Genomic DNA, 19,295 nt, shown 5'->3' with positions numbered 1-19,295 from the left:
GTGTGTTAAACATACATGGTTTACAAAGCTGATTCTGATTTAACCGACTGTTTATACCAGGGGTCCCCAAACTACGGCCCGCGGGCCGGATACAGCCCCCCAGCGTCCAAAATCCAGCCCGCGGGAAGTCCCAAGTTAAAAAAAAAAAAAAAAAAAAAAAAAAAGTAATTACAATTTTTTTTTGTTTTAATTATTTATTTATTTTAATTATTTGTCCTTACTAGTCCATTTTCTACCGTCTCCTAGCCACTCAGGAAAATCATATTGTCTCAAAATGCATTTTACCATCGATAACGTGACATGCAGCAAGTGCGCTCTTTAAGTCAATTAGTGCACGAGGAATATATATGTATGAATATATATATATATATATATATATATATATATATATATATATATATATATATATATATATATATATATATATATACACACACATATAGACACATATACATATACACACATATATACACATATACATATATATATATATATATACATATATACACTCATATACATATATATGTACATATATACACATATACATGGACATATACATATACATAGACATATACATATATACACACACATATATACACATTTACATATACATATATACACACACACATTTACAAATAATATATATGTATGTACGGCGTGGCGCAGTGGGAGAGTGGCCGTGCGTGACCCGAGGGTCCCTGGTTCAATCCCCACCTAGTACCAACCTCGTCATGTCCGTTGTGTCCTGAGCAAGACACTTCACCCTTGCTCCTGATGGGTGCTGGTTAGCGCCTTGCATGGCAGCTCCCTCCATCAATGTGTGAATGTGTGTGTGAATGGGTAAATGTGGAAGTAGTGTCAAAGCGCTTTGAGTACCTTGAAGGTAGAAAAGCGCTATACAAGTACAACCCATTTATCATTTATTTATTTATTATATATATATATATATATATATATATATATATATATATATATATATATGTATATATATATATATATATATATATATATATATATATAGCGCGGCCCCAGCCAAATTGTTTTACCCCAATGCGGCCCCGGAGTCAAAAAGTTTGGGGACCCCTGGTTTATATACATAACATTTCATAAAATTCTTTTTTTTTTTTTTTTTTTTAAATTGAACAACAAACATACATTTATAATGCACACAAAAGTCAAGGCACTTTCAACATCAGCGAAACATGTCAAGGAAAGAAAACAAAAGCAAATACAGATGGAGTATTAAATAATAATAAATAATAATAATAAAAAATATGAAGAAAAAAAAGACAAAAAGTGCTACCTAAATCACTTTAAATGTTTTTAACAAATATATACAATTTATAGGCTTTTGTACTCTTAATCGTCCTCCAAGATTTGATTGAGAATTGTAAACCATTAAGCCAATTAGGAAATGTAGGCCTTACTTTCACAAATTGACATTTATGTCGATTTTTTTTTGCCTGGAGCATAATAATGTTGACAAACATTTCTATGTTACAGTCGTTTATAAAAAATACCAAATTTGATCTCTTCTGTAGAGAATGGGGACGTCTCAACACCCTTGTCTCTCAGCCAATCTCTGATCTCCTCCCAAAACACATGGACACTCTCACATTCCACAAACAGATGATTGACATCATCTACAGCTCCACAGATATAATTCACAGTCGCATGCTGATGACTAAAAAACTAACATTACATAAAAAAAATTAAAACTAAAGAAGCCACAAAAGACGAAACAACTCACAATTTCAGAAAAAAATAGCAAAAAAACAAACACTTTACAATTTTTGAAAAAAACAAAAACAAAATCCGAAACAATTTACGCTTTCTTAATCAGGAAGGGGAATGTCCAACATTACAGATTGACAGCTAAATCAGCCAATCATTGTGTCCACCTTCGCTGAAACTTTACGTCTTCATTCAGGCTCTGCGGGCATTAAAGTATTTTATTGTTTCTGTGTTTTTTTGGAGATTCTAATTTGTTTCGTGAAATAAAAGTGTTTTGCACTCCCGGGCCACCGTATGTTTACGAGCAACCACGGAACTCACAAAGTAGGGCGGGGCTTGTATATGAGGGGGCGGGGCTTGTGTTTGAACGTGCAGCGGGGAAACATGGAGTAGCCTCGATGCGTCGTCTTTTGTGATTAACTTACTCCAATTTGCCTGAAGAAGTCAGTATTAAAATACCTCGAATTGGACGGAACGGATAATGTTGACGCGAGTGTGTGGCGGCGGACTTTGCAGTTGACATAACATTCTCCGTGGGTGATTATTAGCCCAGCTAGTAGCTAAACGTTGTGTAAGCTAGCTGTTAAGTTTCACATTTACCCATGTATGGCGCCCATCTACGTTATTTTACTGCGGAATAACAACAGGACGCTTCTTTGGGGATTAAAATGCCTATTCGAGCAGTTTGTACAATTTGCGCCGATTTCTTTGATCCCTTCAAAGATGTTGCTGCCATCCACTGCGGCCACATTTTCCATCATGACTGGTAACGTCCTCAAATTGAAGTTTTTTTTTTTAATTTAATGTCTCCTTTTTCATTGTTACATTATTTATTTGCCTGTTAGCCTCCTTCAGTGGTTCCAAGCAGCGCCTATAAAGTCATGTCCGCAGTGTAGGAAGCAGGTAAGGATGCGTCCATTGATTGATTGATTGAGACTTTTATTAGTAGATTGCACAGTACAGCACATATTCCGTACAATTAACCACTAAATGGTAACACCTATCCATCCATCCATCTTCTTCCGCTTATCCGAGGTCGAGTCGCGGGGGCAGCAGCCTAAGCAGGGAAGCCCAGACTTCCCTCTCCCCAGCCACTTCGTCCAACTCTTCCTGTGGGACCCCGAGGCGTTCCCAGGACAGCCGGGAGACATAGTCTTCCCAACGTGTCCTGGGTCTTCCCCGCGGCCTCCTACTGGTCGGACGTGCCCTAAACACCTCCCTAGGGAGGTGTTCGGGTGGCATCCTGACCAGATGCCCGAACCACCTCATCTGGCTCCTCTCGATGTGGAGGAGCAGCGGCTTTACTTTGAGCTCCCCCCGGTGTTAAATGGTAACACCCGAATAAGTTTTTCAACTTGTTTAAGTCTGGGTCCACTTAAATCAATTCATGGTACAAATATATACTATCATCATAATGCAGTCATCACACAAGTTAATCATCAGAGTATATACATTGAATTATTTACATTATTTACAATCCGGGATGTGGGGGGGGGGGTTAGGTTTGGTTGATATCAGCACCAATCCATCCATCTTCTTCTGCTTGTCCGAGGTCGGGTCGCGGGGGCAGCAGCCTAAGCAGGGAAGCCCAGACTTCCCTCTCCCCAGCCATCAGCACCAATGTTCCATCTAATTGTTCATGTGTGTGAGCAAACACAAAAACTCCCTGAGCATTCAGTGGAGCCCATGTGAGCAACATCAGACGTGCACACTGTGGCTACACCAGCAGCACACCTGTCCCAAACCTGACTAAATAACAAGTTCAATCTCCATCCATCCATCCATTTTCTACCGCTTGCCCCTTTCGGGGTGGTGGGGGTTGCTGGAGCCTATCTCAGCTGCATTCGGGCGGAAGGCGGTGTACACTCTGGACAAGTCCCCATCTCATCGCAGGGCCAACACAGATAGACAGACAACATGCTCTTATTATTATAATCAAATGACAGCAGTCATTTCCATGAGGTTATTTTCTAATATAAGTGTTTAGGCCCACTTACAATGACAATAACAAAAAATATTGTTTTTCATGAACTGTGTACTTGTATTGTTTGTCTGGGTGGAGGTCCTGCTTTGGAAGTAATTTGTACCCCTTTCAGACATTGCATTTAGTTCCCATTAAAACATTCACATGTTGCACAATGAGATGTAAGCAGGGGATCATGTGTACATTCCTGCAACTTCCTATTTGTAAAAAATATATTTTTATTCGTAGAGATGTCCGATAATATCGGCAGATAAATGCGTTAAAATGTAATATCGGAAATTATAGGTATCAGTTTTTTTATCGGTATCGTTTTTTTTAATTTTTTTATTTTTATTAAATCAACATAAAAAACACAAGATACACTTACAATTAGTGCACCAACCCAAAAAAACCTTCCTCCCCCGTTTACACTCATTCACACTCATTCACACAAAAGGGTTGTTTCTTTCTGTTATTAATATTCTGGTTCCTACATTATATATCAATACAGTCTGCAAGGGATACAGTCCGTAAGCACACATGATTGTGCGTGCTGCTGGTCCACTAATAGTACTAACCTTTAACAGTTAATTTTACTAATTTTCATTAATTACTAGTTTCAATGTAACTGTTTTTATATTGTTTTACTTTCTTTTTTATTCAAGAAAATGTTTTTAATTTATTTATTTTATTTTATTTTATAATTTTTTTAAAAAAGTACCTTATCTTCACCATACCTGGTTGTCCAAATTAGGCATAATAATGTGTTAATTCCACGACTGTATATATCGGTATCGGTTGGTATCGGTAATTAAAGAGTTGGACAATATTGGAATATCGGAAATCGGCAAAAAGCCATTATCGGGCATCCCTATTTATTAGTACCGGTATTTATTTAATATACTAACAGCATTTCATGATTAATATTTATAAATTAAGATTCCTAATAAATGACACTAGAATAAGCACACATTTGATCGGTAAATCATAGTGTAACGACCTGGAATTACACTTTATGTGTGGTGTTGGAGTTGTCTGACTTTTTGTGGGGCTATAAACGCATCACTGGCTAAGTGCCATATGTGCATGTGTTGGCGCAAGTGAGAAAGAGCGAGCGGCTGCTGTTGATATAACAAAGTTGGTTTTGGTCTGGTTTGTACTGCAGAAAATGACCAGTTTTGCTAGATATAATTTTTTTTACTAATGTTTTGGTGATGTGTTTATGGCCGACAATAAAGAGTTTTGCTCAGTAAAGTGATCGATGGAATTCATGTCCTCAAAGCGTCTCGACAGACGTTACAACATTTGAACAATGATGACGAAAACGGTTTTCTCTGTCGTGTCCGTGTGGTGTCGAAAATTGTTATGAGCTTATTTTTTTATTTGATTTTGTGCGTGGCATAGATTTGCCGTGCGCAGAGGACGCTTGAGCAGTGCGCAATTGCACAGGCGCGCACCTTAGAGGGAACATTGATCAGCACTTCGGTCATCAACAATTGCATCATCAGAGAAATGGACATTGAAACAGTGTAGGTCTGACTTGGTAGGATATGTACAACAAGTAGTGGACATAGAGAGTTCAGAAAGCATAAGAACAAGAATATACATTGATTATTTACATTTGATTATTTACAATCCGGGGAGGTGGGATGTGGAAGGGGTAGGGTGTTAGTTTAGGGTTGAAGCTGCCTGGAGGTGTTCTTTTAGTGCGGTTTTGAAGGAGGATAGAGATGCACTTTCTTTTACACCTGTTGGGAGTGCATTCCATATTGATGTGGCATAGAAGGAGAATGAGGTAAGACCTTTGTTAGATCGGAATCTGGGTTTAACGTGGTTAGTGCAGCTCCCCCTGGTGTTGTGGTTATGGCGGTCATTTATGTTAAGGAAGTAGTTTGACATGTACTTCGGTATCACGGAGTTGTAGCGGATTTTATAGACTAGGCTCAGTGCAAGTTGTTTTACTCTGTCCTCCACCCTGAGCCAGCCCACTTTGGAGAAGTGGGTAGGAGTGAGGTGGGATCTGGGGTGGAGGTCTAAAAGTAACCTGACTAGCTTGTTCTGGGATGTTTGGAGTCTAGATTTGAGGGTTTTGGAGGTGCTGGGGTACCAGGAGGTGCATGCGTAATCGAAAAAGGGTTGAACAGCACACTTCTTTCAGCACAGGGGTGTCCAAACTGCGGCCCCCGGGAATCGATTTCGGGAAAAATTGCCTTCGGATGCTGAAACCTGCAAAACCAACTTAAATGCTAACGTTAGCATGCTGACATTTACAATGTGCTAAAAGTACCAAGTCAATTGACTTAAAGACGTATCCATGTCAAATCACCATTAAGTTAAAATACCACTGATAGTCACACACACACACTAGGTGTGGTGAAATTACTCAATGCATTTGACCCATCCCCTTGTTCCACCCCCTGGGAGGTGAGGGGAGCAGTGAGCAGCAGCAGTGGCCATGCCCAGGAATAATTTTTGGTGATTCAACCCCCAATTCCAACCTTTGATACTGAGTGCCAAGCAGGGAGGTAACTGGTCCCATTTTTATAGTCTTTGGTATGACTCGGCTGGGGTTTGAACTCACGACCGACCGATCTCAGGGCGGACACTCTAACCACTAGGCCACTGAGCAGATCAATTCAAGAAAGAGGCACAGCGAATCAGGAATTATTTTGGTGATTTAAACCCCTAATTATGGGGGTAATGGGTCCCATTTTTATAGTCTTTGGTATGACTCGCTTTGAACTCACGACCTACCGATCAACACTTAAAACCTTTAGCATATTCGTATGTGGAATTAAATTATGGAATGGATTAACCAAAGAAATCAAACAAATCACAAATGTGATTCAGTTCAGAAATACTTTATTAATCCCCGAGGGGAAAATAAAATTTTCAGCACAATCCCATTCAAGATCAGACAAACATTACAGGGAGACAGAACAGGATCGCTGACGGGTCTGCCAACTTCCAGCGCTCCTTACAAAAAAGATGAGATACAGGTAAACAATGAGGGGGAGAAAAAAATAAAAATAAGAATCGGTCTAAGCCTGGGCCCCTGGAGAGGGGGTTCCAGACTGAGGCCAAGGGAAATAAACAACTCAAAGCCATAGCACACATCCCTCTTACATGTGGGGAGGGAAACATCAAAGGACATTAAAAGAGCAGAGCTGATGCAACCAGCCACTTCTACATATAGCTATGACTAAAAAGCATATGTATCGTATTCATGTTCGAAATAAACTGAAGCTGAAGTTATATGACTGAGGCTTTCGGATTAAAAAAGTTAGCATACTAACAGTTGGCATGTATGAAGTACCAAGTTATTTGACTCTGAGGCGTTCCGCTGCAAAGTTGGCTAAATAAGTTAGCTTGCCAACAGTAAGCATGTGTCAAGTACCGAGTTGTATGATTCTGATGCTATTAGCTGCAAAATTGGCAAAAAAAAAAAAAAAAGTTAGCATGTTGGGTAGAAAATGGATGGATGTTAACAATTAGCATGTGTTGAGTACCAAGTTACCGTATTTTCCGCACTATAAGGCGCACCTAAAAACCACAAATTTTCTCAAAAGCTGACAGTGCGCCTTATAATCCGGTGCGCCTTATATATGGGTTAATATTAATATTAATTTTCATAAAGTTTCGGTCTCGCAACTACGGTAAACAGCCGCCATCTTTTTTCCCCGTAGAAGAAGAAGAAGCGCGCGGTGCATGCTGGGATATGTGACGTTTCATTTCCATTTGTGTGTTTATGTAAAGACCCCAAAATGGCTCCTATTAAGTGTGTTGTCTGTCTAATTATAAATAATGCAGACAAGGCGTGTTAACTGAGTTCTCAACGTTTACTCACAGCGTGCTCATAACCACATTCTAACTCCCAGCATACAACGCTTCTCAGGGCTACCGCGCATGCTCGTCACTATCGTTGCATGCTGGGTAGTGTAGTTGTTATATTTGCTAGCTCATTACATCACATTAAGAGACACGCTTTCGCGCTTAATTCAATACTCGCCGTCATTCCGGGTGGATTGACAAAAGACCTCCAGCCGCTAGATATTGGTGTCAACAGGGCATTCGAAGCTAGACTGCTAAATGCGTGGGAACAGTGGATGACAGAAGGCGAACACACGTGACGTTCACCAAGACAGGGAGACAGCGCCGGACAGGCTGCACTGCATCAACAAGCGACATCAGTGTGTAAAGGATATCACCACATGGGCTCAGGAACACTTCAGAAACCCACTGTCAGTAACTACAGTTGGTCGCTACATCTGTAAGTGCAAGTTAAAACTCTCCTATGCAAGGCGAAAACCGTTTATCAACAACACCCAGAAACGCCGTCGGCTTCGCTGGGCCTGAGCTCATCTAAGATGGACTGATACAAAGTGGAAAAGTGTTCTGACGAGTTCACATTTCAAATTTTTTTTGAAACTGTGGACGTCGTGTCCTCCGGACCAAAGAGGAAAAGAACCATCCGGATTGTTATAGGCGCAAAATTGAAAAGCCAGCATCTGTGATGGTATGGGGGTGTATTAGTGCCCAAGACATAGGTAACTTACACATCTGTGAAGGCGCCATTAATGCTGAAAGGTACATACAGGTTTTGGAGCAACATATGTTGCCATCCAAGCAACGTTACCATGGACGCCCCTGCTTATTTCAGCAAGACAATGCCAAGCCACGTGTTACATCAACGTGGCTTCATAGTAAAAGAGTGCGGGTACTAGACTGGCCTGCCTGTAGTCCAGACCTGTCTCCCATTGAAAATGTGTGGCGCATTATGAAGCCTAAAATACCACAACGGAGACCCCGGACTGTTGAACAACTTAAGCTGAGTAGCTTCAAAAATGTGTCTCCTCAGTTCCCAAACGTTTACTGAGTGTTGTTAAAAGGAAAGGCCATGTAACACAGTGGTGAACATGCCCTTTCCCAACTACTTTGGCACGTGTTGCAGCCATGAAATTCTAAGTTGATTATTATTTGCAGGAAAAAAAATAAAGTTTATGAGTTTGAACATCAAATATCTTGTCTTTGTAGTGCATTCAATTGAATATGGGTTGAAAAGGATTTGCAAATCATTGTATTCCGTTTATATTTACATCTAACACAATTTCCCAACTCATATGGAAACGGGGTTTTTACTATAATATTGGTATTTTTACTTCATTCATCCATGTTTACGCTTGAAAATGCTGAATTCAGGGTATATTATGTTTTGCTACTGGTAACACAAAGCTAAGATATGGATGTTGTGTTCAGATAGTTTAGCAAATATTGAATGACTTATGATGTTTTGGTTCTAGGATCTTTCATGTAGAAAATGTATTAAAGTGGCCCCTGCAGCATAGTTTCATTTTTGCGGCCCTCGCTGGAAAAAGTTTGGACACCCCTGTTCTAGCACATGTTCAACCAGCTCAATGAACTAATATTAACTCATATCAAATGTATTGCATAGGTCAGCAGCAGGCATGTTATTAGCAGGCTCTTCTTCAACATTCCTGCAGAGGAAGAGTGTTCAACAGATCCTGAATACTTGCAGGTACGAGTACTATTTAAACATTCTAAATATTCCCTCTGTGACTTAAGACATTGTTTGACATTTGTCTCCCTTCTCCCCCTTTTTTTTTTTTTAGAATGAACTTGGCAGGCTAAGGGTCCTTCTAAGTTCTAAAGGTAACATTGATATTTGTTTTGTGACATGATTACCGCTAAGAAAACGCCAAAGCTGAGATTTCACCGTCTTATTTTATGTAGAAAAAGACTGGCGGGACAAACAAAAAAACGTGGAGGCTCTTAAGGACACTGTGGACAAGCAGGGGAGAGACTTGGACAGTTTGAGGAAAGACGTTGTAGATAAGGAGAAGTTGTGTTCTGCTCTCAGAGTACGCAGTCTGTTTTCTTAACATTGAAACGCATTTCTTTATTATTGCATGTCTAATGGTGTTTTTTTGATTACTTGACTTTACAGAAACAAATGACCTACCTGGAGACTCAACGTAATGACACCCAGGCTGTTAAGGAGGAGGCTCGCAGACTGAGGACCAAACTGAAAACCTATGAGAGGTGAGTGCATTAAAACCAATTATACTGACCTCACTTAGGTCAGTTCTTCCTTAGTGATCCGTTCCAAAAGGTTGTACAATAAATAATGTAAATCCAGTTAATGTGTCCAAGACGCCTAGAAATATTAAAACAAAACAAATTTTTTGAGATACATTATAGTTTCACATGCATACTTAGTAACAAATAAAATGAGTTACCTTTTATTGAAGCCTCTTGTTCGGGAAGACGACAGAGAGAGGGGAGGGTAGAGGTACCTTTGTACTGTAATTTTTCGGAGTATAAGTCGCTCCGGAGTATAAGTTGCACCTGCCGAAAATGCATAATAAAGAAGGAAAAAAACATATACCGTACAAGTCGCATTTTTGGGGGAAATTTATTTGATAAAACCCAACACCAAGAATAGACATTTGAAAGGCAATTTAAAATAAATAAAGAATAGTGAACAGGCTGAATAAGTGTACGTTATATGACACATAAATAACCAACTGAGAACGTGCCTGGTATGTTAACGTTGGGGCGGCATGGCGTAGTGGGTAGAGCAACCGTGCCAGAAACCTGAGGGTTGCAGGTTCGCTCCCCGCCTCTTACCATCCAAAAATCACTGCCGTTGTGTCCTTGGGCGGGACACTTCACCCTTTGCCCCCGGTGCCACTCACACCGGTGAATTGAATGATGAATGATAGGTGGTGGTCGGAGGGGCCGTTGGCGCATATTGCAGCCACGCGTCCGTCAGTCTACCCCAGGGAAGCTGTGGCTATGAAAGTAGCTTACCACCACCAGGTGTGAATGAATGATGGGTTCTACATGTAAAGCGACTTTGGGTACTTAGAAAAGCGCTATATAAATCCCAGTTATTATTATTATTATTATTAACGTAACATATTATGGTAAGAGTCATTCAAATAACTATAACATATAAAACATGCTATACGTTTACCAAACAATCTGTCACTCCTAATCGCTAAATCCCATGAAATCTTGTACGTCTAGTCTCTTACGTGAATGAGCTAAATAATATTATTTGATATTTTACGGTAATGTGCTAATAATTTCACACATAAGTCACTCCTGAGTATAAGTCGCGCCCCCGGCCAAACTATGAAAAAAGCTGCGACTTATAGTCCGAAAAATACGGTACTTCTCTGTGCCTCTTTCTTGAATTTACCTGCTCAGTGGCCTAGTGGTTAGAGCAGGGGTCCCCAAACTACAGCCCGCGGGCCAGATCCGGCCCCCCAGCATCCAAAATCCGGCCCACAGGGAGTCCCAAGTAAAAAAAAAAAGTTGTTTTATTATATATATATATATATATATATATATATATATATATATATATATATATATTATCTTTCCTTTCTAATCTATTTTCTATCGCTTGTTACCCTTGGTGTCTCCTAGCCGTTCAGGCAAATCATATTGTGTAAAAATGAATTTTCCCATCGATAACGTGACTGCCATATTTATTATTGAAGTTACAAAGTTCTTTTTTTTTTTTTTTTACATGCCTCAAAACAGCATCTTGGAATTTGGGACATGCTCTCCCTGAGAGAGCATGAGGAGGTTGAGGTGGGCAGGGTTGGGGGGGCGGGGTTGAATTGGGGGGGTATTATTCGTTGTTACAAACAACCCTCTGATGGCAGCCGTAACTGCGATGTGGCCCTCAATGAAAACGAGTTTGACATCCCGACGCACTGAAATCTTAATTTAAAAATGTGTTGTTTTTTTTATGGGGAAAGACGTTAATGTCTCTTGGATTCATGTTGGCATTTAGGCTAGCTAGAGAGGTGGCACTAGCCAGCGTGTGTGTTTTTCAAAGTGCAGTTATCAATCACGGTTTTACGGAAAAAAATGTCGGGTGTTTTTACGTGACTTATCGTTAAGAATGTTTATCATACAGCCCTATTTTGCAGTCATACTCGGTTATAAAAAGCATATAGACTGAGTCAGAAAGACATGGGATTCTTTGTTTGGGCACTTGATTCGGCGGAATAGTGAACGGGTAAACGGATTCATAAAAAGTGAGGCATACAAAAAGGTAGGTACCACTGTTGCCTAGTGGTTAGAGTGTCCGCCCTGAGATCGGTAGGTTGTGACTTCGAACCCCGGCCGAGTCATACCAAAAACTATAAAAATGGGACCCATTACCTCCCTGCTTGATACTCAGCATCAAGGGTTGGAATTGGGGGTTAAATCACCAAAAAATATTCCCGGGCGCAGCCACCGCTGCTGCTCACTGCTCCCCTCACCTCCCAGGGGGTGATCAAGGGTGATGGGTCAAATGCAGAGAATAATTTCGCCACACCTAGTGTGTGTGTGACGATCATTGGTACTTTAACTGAACTGTATACTAAATGTGCTTTTTGTTCTTCTACCAACTTTGTGTGCTCACACTGCTCGTCGGCCACCAGCCTGAATGTTTTATTACAAGGTCAAAGATCAGAAGTGGAGTCCATGATTACAGACATGGGGGTTAGTCATGCTGCTGTGGAGCAGCTCTCCATCTACTGTATCTCTCTCAAAAAGTAAGTAAATGTCCTTATTGAGTTCCTTCCACAAGAACTGTGAGTCTCCATGAATGACACTTCTGTCGTCATCGACACCTCTTCTTTCCAGAGAGTATGACAACCTAAAGGGAAGCCTAAAATCTTCTAACGACGCGTGCGAGAGGCTGAGGAGGGAAGTGTTCACTTCCAACAACAAGGTGTCATCACCTTAGCGAGTCAGTGATCATATTTAATATGCTTATGTCTCTATAAAGTGGTGTTTTTCTTTAGTTCCAAAAAGCCTCAATGGCAGTGAATCAAGCGAAAGAGGACAAGGAGTCTCTGCAAAAGGATCTGGAGGGTGCTGACAAAGAGATCTCTGTAAGGCACTGCAAGAGAATCATAGAGAGGAATCCATGTTGGTATAGCTGCATGCATACATTACACACTGTGTCTTACCATAGAGTCTGAAGAAGAAGGTGGAGTTCCTGCAGAAGTCTCTGACTACGCCAACACGGACCAACGAGGCACTCAGTCGGCTGGTCTTTGAGAGGTAAACGCCCCTCGCAGTTGGACTAAAATCCCACATTTGTGCTAACCTGACTTTTCCCTGCTACCCCCTCAGCCCGGCTCCTATAGAGCTGAAACCACACCTCCACCAGCCTGTGGATGGTGAGGACGTTGACCTGAACATGACTTTTGACCTAAAGACCCCAGATGATGTGACCAAGAGACCAATGAAGGCCCCATCCAAGAAGATGCTTTCAGACCATCGATTGTATGTATTTTATTATTTTTTTATCTCACAACAGTCAGTGCACCTCGACCCCTGTACCTTCTAGGGACAATACTGTAGGAATGAAACTTGGTGTAAACTTAGAGTAGTCAATGTACAGCTTTGAAAGCAGTGTAAATGCAGGCATGTGAAATCCATCCATCCATCCATCCTCCTCCGCTTATCCGAGGTCGGGTCGCGGGGGCAGCAGCCTAAGCAGGGAAGCCCAGACTTCCCTCTCCCAAGCCACTTCGTCCAGCTCCTCCCGGGGGATCCCGAGGCGTTCCCAGGCCAGCCGGGATATATAGTCTTCCCAACGTGTCCTAGGTCTTCCCCGTGGCCTACTACCGGTCGGACGTGCCCTAAACACCTCCCTAGGGAGGCGTTCAGGTGGCATCCTGACCAATTGCCCGAACCACCTCAACTGGCTCCTCTCGATGTGGAGGAGCAGCGGCTTTACTTTGAGCTCCCCGCGGATGACAGAGCTTCTCACCCTATCTCTAAGGGAGAGCCCTGCCACCCGGCGGAGGAAACTCATTTCGGCCGCTTGTACCCGTGATCTTGTCCTTTCAGTCATGACCATAGGTGAGGATGGGAACATAGATCGACCGGTAAATCGAGAGCTTTGCCTTCCGGCTCAGCTCCTTCTTCACCACAACAGATCGATACAGCGTCCGCATTACTGAAGACGCCGCACCGATCCGCCTGTCGATCTCACGATCCACTCTTCCCTCACTCGTGAGATCGACAGGCATGTGAAATGTCAGCGGAAATTTGCTTTTTTAAACATTACAGTATTTTCCGCACTATAAGGCGCACCGGATTATAAGGCGCACCTTCAATTAATTACCTATTTTAAAACTTTGTTCATATATAAGGCGCATAGAATAGAGCAGGGGTCACCAACGCGGTGCCCGCGGGCACCAGGTCGCCCGTAAGGACCAGATGAGTAGCCCGCTGGCCTGTTCTAAAAATAGCTCAAATAGCAGCACTTACCAGTGAGCTGCCTCTATTTTTTAAATGTTATTTATTTACTGGCGACCTGGTCTCGCTTTGCTCGACATTTTTAATTCTAAGAGAGACAAAACTCAAATAGAATTTGAAAATCCAAGAAAATATTTTAAAGACTTGGTCTTCACTCACTGACAAAGAAACAGATAACAGATTTGGTGTCCAGTTCAAAGTGTGACATGATTCATTTAAAAATTTGAGAGTTGACTTTTGTATTTTACATGAGTTATTATTTGTACAAACATGGTGCAAAGTAATTCATGATTTGTTAAAAAATGTTAGTGGCTAGCTAGTTAAAATGGGATATTGGGATTTCACAAGACTGTCTTAGAAGTGATCATTTGAAAATGTTTAATTTGAAAAATGTGCACTTAGAGAAAATATAAAAATAAAGTGTTGCATATTGATATTTATCTGTTTCTATATATATTTATTGTGAGAAATCATTAAGATGATCAGTGTTTCCACAAAGATAAATATCATTAATTATTAATAATAACATAGAGTTAAAGGTAAATTGAGCAAATTGGCTATTTCTAGCAATTTATTTAAGTGTGTATCAAACTGGTAGCCCCTGCGATGAGGTGGCGACTTGTCCAGGGTGTACCTCGTCTTCCGCCCGATTGTAGCTGAGATAGGCTCTAGCGACCCCAAAGGGAATAAGCGGTAGAAAATGGATGGATGAAAACAGGTAGCCCTTTGCATCAATCAGTACCCAAGAAGTAGCTCTTGGTTTCAAAAAGGTTGGTGACCCCTGGAATAGACGCTACAGTAGAGGCTGGGGTTACGTTATGCATCCCGTAGTTGCGAGACCTGTTGTGGCTCAATATTGGTCCATATATAAGGCGCACCGGATTATAAGGCGCACTGTCAGCTTTTGAGAAAATCGGAGGTTTTTAGGTGCGCCTTATAGTGCGGAAAATACGGTAATTTTTTTGGCGTCACAATATCACTTCCGTGTTTTTTAATGAAATATTTAAAAAAAATCCGATCTAAACTAAATTTGTTGCCTCAGCAAGGAACTTATCATGGAGGTGTGTTTGGTTTCGTTGTCATGTTATAGAAAGCTGTCATAATAATAGTATTCCCTCAATTATCAATGTTAATTGGTCCTTAGCCCGACCGTGGTAATTGCATTTCCACCATGTAGGAATTATTCACTATAATTCATTTGTCTACAGCATAAAAAATACTTTAAATATGCTTTTTTTTTAATTTAATTCCATGATAGAGTGAAGCCGCAAACTTTGAAGACTATCCCAATATTGCTGTTGGGTTTTTTTTGTATTTCCCAGATCACATCACTGAGCTATACAAGCTGTACACTAACTACTGTCGAGTGTCATTGCTATATTTCTATATTACGTCATATTGACTACTGGAAGAAGTGCATTTGTTAGCATTTATGACTGCTTCAATTACCAGGTCATCCGTCTCAAAACACAAAGAGAAGGCGTCGTCGTTAAGCAAGGTACATTTCATAGATCATTTCATAGAGGGTCTATTTCTAAATTTCAGAGTATACCTGGAGCATTTTGTCACTCAGGTCCGAAAGGAAGATCCTTTTTTGAGGAACTCCCTCCTCTTCAGGAAGAAGACTTTTGGGAGCATGTTGGACCCTCAGAGGAAGCTTGGAGCTGTATGTGAACAAGTCCTCTCTGACATCTTTTGGAAACATGTTTGTCATTTAAATAACTAAAGTTACTCTTCATTTTAGGTGAAAAGTGGTTATGATGGATTAGGAGGACGGACCAAATTCTTCCAACCTGTATCCTTCCGTTACTTGCTATGGCAGTCGCTAACTTTATTGAACGGTAGGAGTGGGTTCTTTACTTGAACCCAGTTTGATGTTCGTTTTTGGGATTCAACAGTTAACCGGTTTTGCTAATAACTGCGATTAAAACGTCACGTTTCCATCTTCCTACTCAGGCATTATGCCGGTACATTTTTTTCGACACAACCTGCACGAGTAGTGATGTTTGGATCAATACCATATCTTTATGCTCTAATATTGATCGTCAAATCTAAATATCGATACTTTTGATACTTTAGTTCAGGGGTGTCCAAACTTTTTTCCACCTTAGGCCGCATACTGAATTTTTAAAATAAAAATGTATTTACCAAAAAATGCTAAAAACAGATGTCAGCTATGAATTATAGGTGACTATATTATAGGGGTATAAGTCGCACCTGCCGAAAATGCATAATAAAGAAGGAAAAAAACATAAGTCGCACTGGAGCCCGGCCAAACTATGAAAAAAACTGCGACTTATAGTCCGAAAAATACGGTAGTTGGAACATTTCAGCTTTTTTTAATTACATAATTAAATTTTTTTTGCAATTTTTTAAAAATTTTACTGTTGTTTTTTCCCCATGTGAGAATAGAATAAAAATAATAACCTGTCAAAACGTACAAAAATATTAATGTTAAGTTACACATGTAACAGTATTTCGTATGGTTGTTTTAATTTTTTAAATGAATTAAGTTAGTATTCTTTAATTTTTTTAACTAACTAACTAAACTTTGTTTATATTTTAAGTATTTTTTTTCTTCCTGAGAGCTTTTAATAGAATATGTTTTAGATGTCTAGACTTTTTCCACCATACTCAAAAGTCATGTATGGGGTGCCATTGTGATATTTTTTATTTAAAAAAAGAAGGTAAAAATAGATATTATATATGTAAAGTAGGTGACTAAGTATATTAGTATAAAAGCCCCACTTAAGAACTTTCCGTTTTGGTTGTTTTTGGTGGCTTGACTTTATTAGTCTTATTTTAATAATATACTTAATTTGTTTATTAGCACACAAACATAAACAAAGTATTATTAATATTTCATTATGGTTATTTCCGACAGAAATAAATACCATCAAAATCTCTAAGAAATGTCTGTGATTTTCTACATTCTTTGTTGTGAAATAAAAGGTGCGGTTTGCAACTTCAACCGTTACATTTTTTGAAGCTAAAAATCTAACAAGAACACCACTTTATGTTACTATTAAGTGTTTCAACAGAACACATTTGATTGACAATGTTCTATATTTTTCACAGTTACAAAGTTTATGTAATAAAACATTTTTTACCAGCCCGAATCAAACGATTGGTCTTAATGGCTGTCACTCACCTGGTCTCGTCAACACGTACGCACAGGTAGCGCGTGCACACATACAAAAGTAGCTCAAGAGAAGCAATGAACAAGTTGCAGTCATGTTGTTGTTATGATTAAGTATACCTTCAATGACAACTAACGCTAGCCATCCAAATGGCTGTTATCAGCTAACGACACCGAAAGCTAATGCACATGCACGTAGTTACAAAATTACGTAGAAGCCATGAGAGGGCGGGATGTACTGCCTAAAATCAGAGGTGGGTAGAGTAGCCAGAAATTGTACTCAAGTAAGAGTACTGTTACTTTAGAGATGTATTACTCAAATAAAAGTAAGGAGTAGTCACCCAAATATTTACTTGAGTAAAAGTAAAAAGTATGTTGTGAAAGTACTGAGTAACTGATGAGTAACCTGTTCGTTTAAACAAATAATGCACAAAAACATAAAAATAGCAATGAGCAAATTCAGAGCCAGGAATATCTCTTAAGCAACTAAAACAATAATATATATTAAATAATAATACATTAACATAAAAAAAATTGAGGCAAATTGAGCCACAATAACTTAACAGTACCATAGGCTCAGTAGGCAGAGATTACAAAGGAAAATAACAAGTTAGCCTTTACGCAAACCATAAACTGATAGGTGTGGAACACACTGTGCACTTCTGATTGGTGTTTCTATGCATGCGTGAGTGTGTGCGACTATGCGTGTGAGTGCGTGTGTCTCTGTCTGTCTATGATGCTGCAGTGCGTTAATAAATGTCCCCACACGATGTACATTTGACAGTGATTCATAGCAGGGAAGCTAACATCAGCCTACGGTGACAGCCAAAAATATCTACTAACGTTACTTACCGCGATGTGCTTCCTCAAATTTGACGTTGAGTTCATGTAAGCTTACGCTTGTTAATCATGTGACCGCCTGGCTCTGTTTGATTGGTGAAACGGAGTCAAACGTCACCAGTGACTGCATTTGATTGGTGAAACGCAGGCATGCGATAGATCCTACTTTGAAGGTCTGTCTGACAAACCAAAACAAACAAAGCGTGTATTAAAGGGGAACATTATCACCAGACCTATGTAAGCGTCAATATATACCTTGATGTTGCAGAAAAAAGACCATATATTTTTTTAACCGATTTCCGAACTCTAAATGGGCGAATTTTGGCGAATTAAACGCCTTTCTAATATTCGCTCTCGGAGCGATGACGTGACAACGTGACGTCGCATCGGGAAGCAATCCGCCATTTTCTCAAACACCGAGTCAAATCAGCTCTGTTATTTTCCGTTTTTTCGACTGTTTTCTGTACCTTGGAGACATCATGCCTCGTCGGTGTGTTGTCGGAGGGTGTAACAACACGAACAGGGACGGATTCAAGTTGCACCAGTGGTCCAAAGATGCGAAAGTGGCAAGAAATTGGACGTTTGTTCCACACACTTTACAGACGAAAGATATGCTACGACAGAGATGGCAAGAATGTGTGGATATCCTGCGACACTCAAAGCAGATGCATTTCCAACGATAAAGTCAAAGAAATCTGCCGCCAGACCCCCATTGAATCTGCCGGAGTGTGTGAGCAATTCAGGGACAAAGGACCCCGGTAGCACGGCAAGCAATGGCGGCAGTTTGTTCCCGCAGACGAGCGAGCTAAACCCCCTATCGACCCTAGCTTCCCTGGCCTGCTGACATCAACTCCAAAACTGGACAGATCAGCTTTCAGGAAAAGAGCGCGGATGAGGGTATGTCTACAGAATATATTAATTCATGAAAATTGGGCTGTCTGCACTCTCAAAGTGCATGTTGTTGCCAAATGTATTTCATATGCTGTAAACCTAGTTCATAGTTGTTAGTTTCCTTTAATGCCAAACAAACACATACCAATCGTTGGTTAGAAGGCGATCGCCGAATTCGTCCTCGCTTTCTCCCGTGTCGCTGGCTGTCGTGTCGTTTTCGACGGTTTCGCTTGCATACGGTTCAAACCGATATGGCTCAATAGCTTCAGTTTCTTCTTCAATTTCGTTTTCGCTACCTGCCTCCACACTACAACCATCCGTTTCAATACATGCGTAATCTGTTGAATCGCTTAAGCCGCTGAAATCCTAGTCTGAATCCGAGCTAATGTCGCTATAGCTTGCTGTTCTTTCCGCCGTGTTTGTTTGTGT

General features: G+C 40.4%; 1 protein-coding gene across 4 annotated transcripts in view; it reads left to right on the top strand.

Annotated features, from left to right (window-relative positions):
* The first annotated feature begins 2,091 nt into the window (after nt 1-2,091).
* The window catches only part of traip (TRAF-interacting protein), an 18,279-nt gene continuing 1,075 nt past the window's right edge, over nt 2,092-19,295 (top strand). The window contains exons 1-14 of one of the 4 annotated variants that reach the window (XM_061923908.2): nt 2,092-2,500; nt 2,580-2,637; nt 9,150-9,233; nt 9,328-9,367; nt 9,449-9,576; nt 9,663-9,757; nt 12,163-12,276; nt 12,368-12,455; nt 12,529-12,618; nt 12,702-12,790; nt 12,863-13,015; nt 15,449-15,494; nt 15,570-15,662; nt 15,741-15,791. In XM_061923908.2, coding sequence (XP_061779892.2) covers nt 2,403-2,500; nt 2,580-2,637; nt 9,150-9,233; nt 9,328-9,367; nt 9,449-9,576; nt 9,663-9,757; nt 12,163-12,276; nt 12,368-12,455; nt 12,529-12,618; nt 12,702-12,790; nt 12,863-13,015; nt 15,449-15,494; nt 15,570-15,662; nt 15,741-15,791 — 1,227 coding nt within the window. In that variant the 5' untranslated portion in view covers nt 2,092-2,402. Of the gene's footprint in view, nt 2,501-2,579; nt 2,638-9,149; nt 9,234-9,327; nt 9,368-9,448; nt 9,577-9,662; nt 9,758-12,162; nt 12,277-12,367; nt 12,456-12,528; nt 12,619-12,701; nt 12,791-12,862; nt 13,016-15,448; nt 15,495-15,541; nt 15,663-15,740; nt 15,838-19,295 lie in introns of all 4 variants that reach the window. The other 3 variants (XM_061923906.2, XM_072916597.1, XM_061923907.2) reach the window with 3 other exon arrangements.

The sequence above is a fragment of the Nerophis lumbriciformis genome, linkage group LG28, assembly GCF_033978685.3.
Source record: "Nerophis lumbriciformis linkage group LG28, RoL_Nlum_v2.1, whole genome shotgun sequence".
Lineage (NCBI taxonomy): Eukaryota > Metazoa > Chordata > Actinopteri > Syngnathiformes > Syngnathidae > Nerophis > Nerophis lumbriciformis.
The sequence above is the reverse complement of the archived record's forward strand: the minus strand, read 5'-3'. Positions and strand labels throughout refer to the sequence as shown.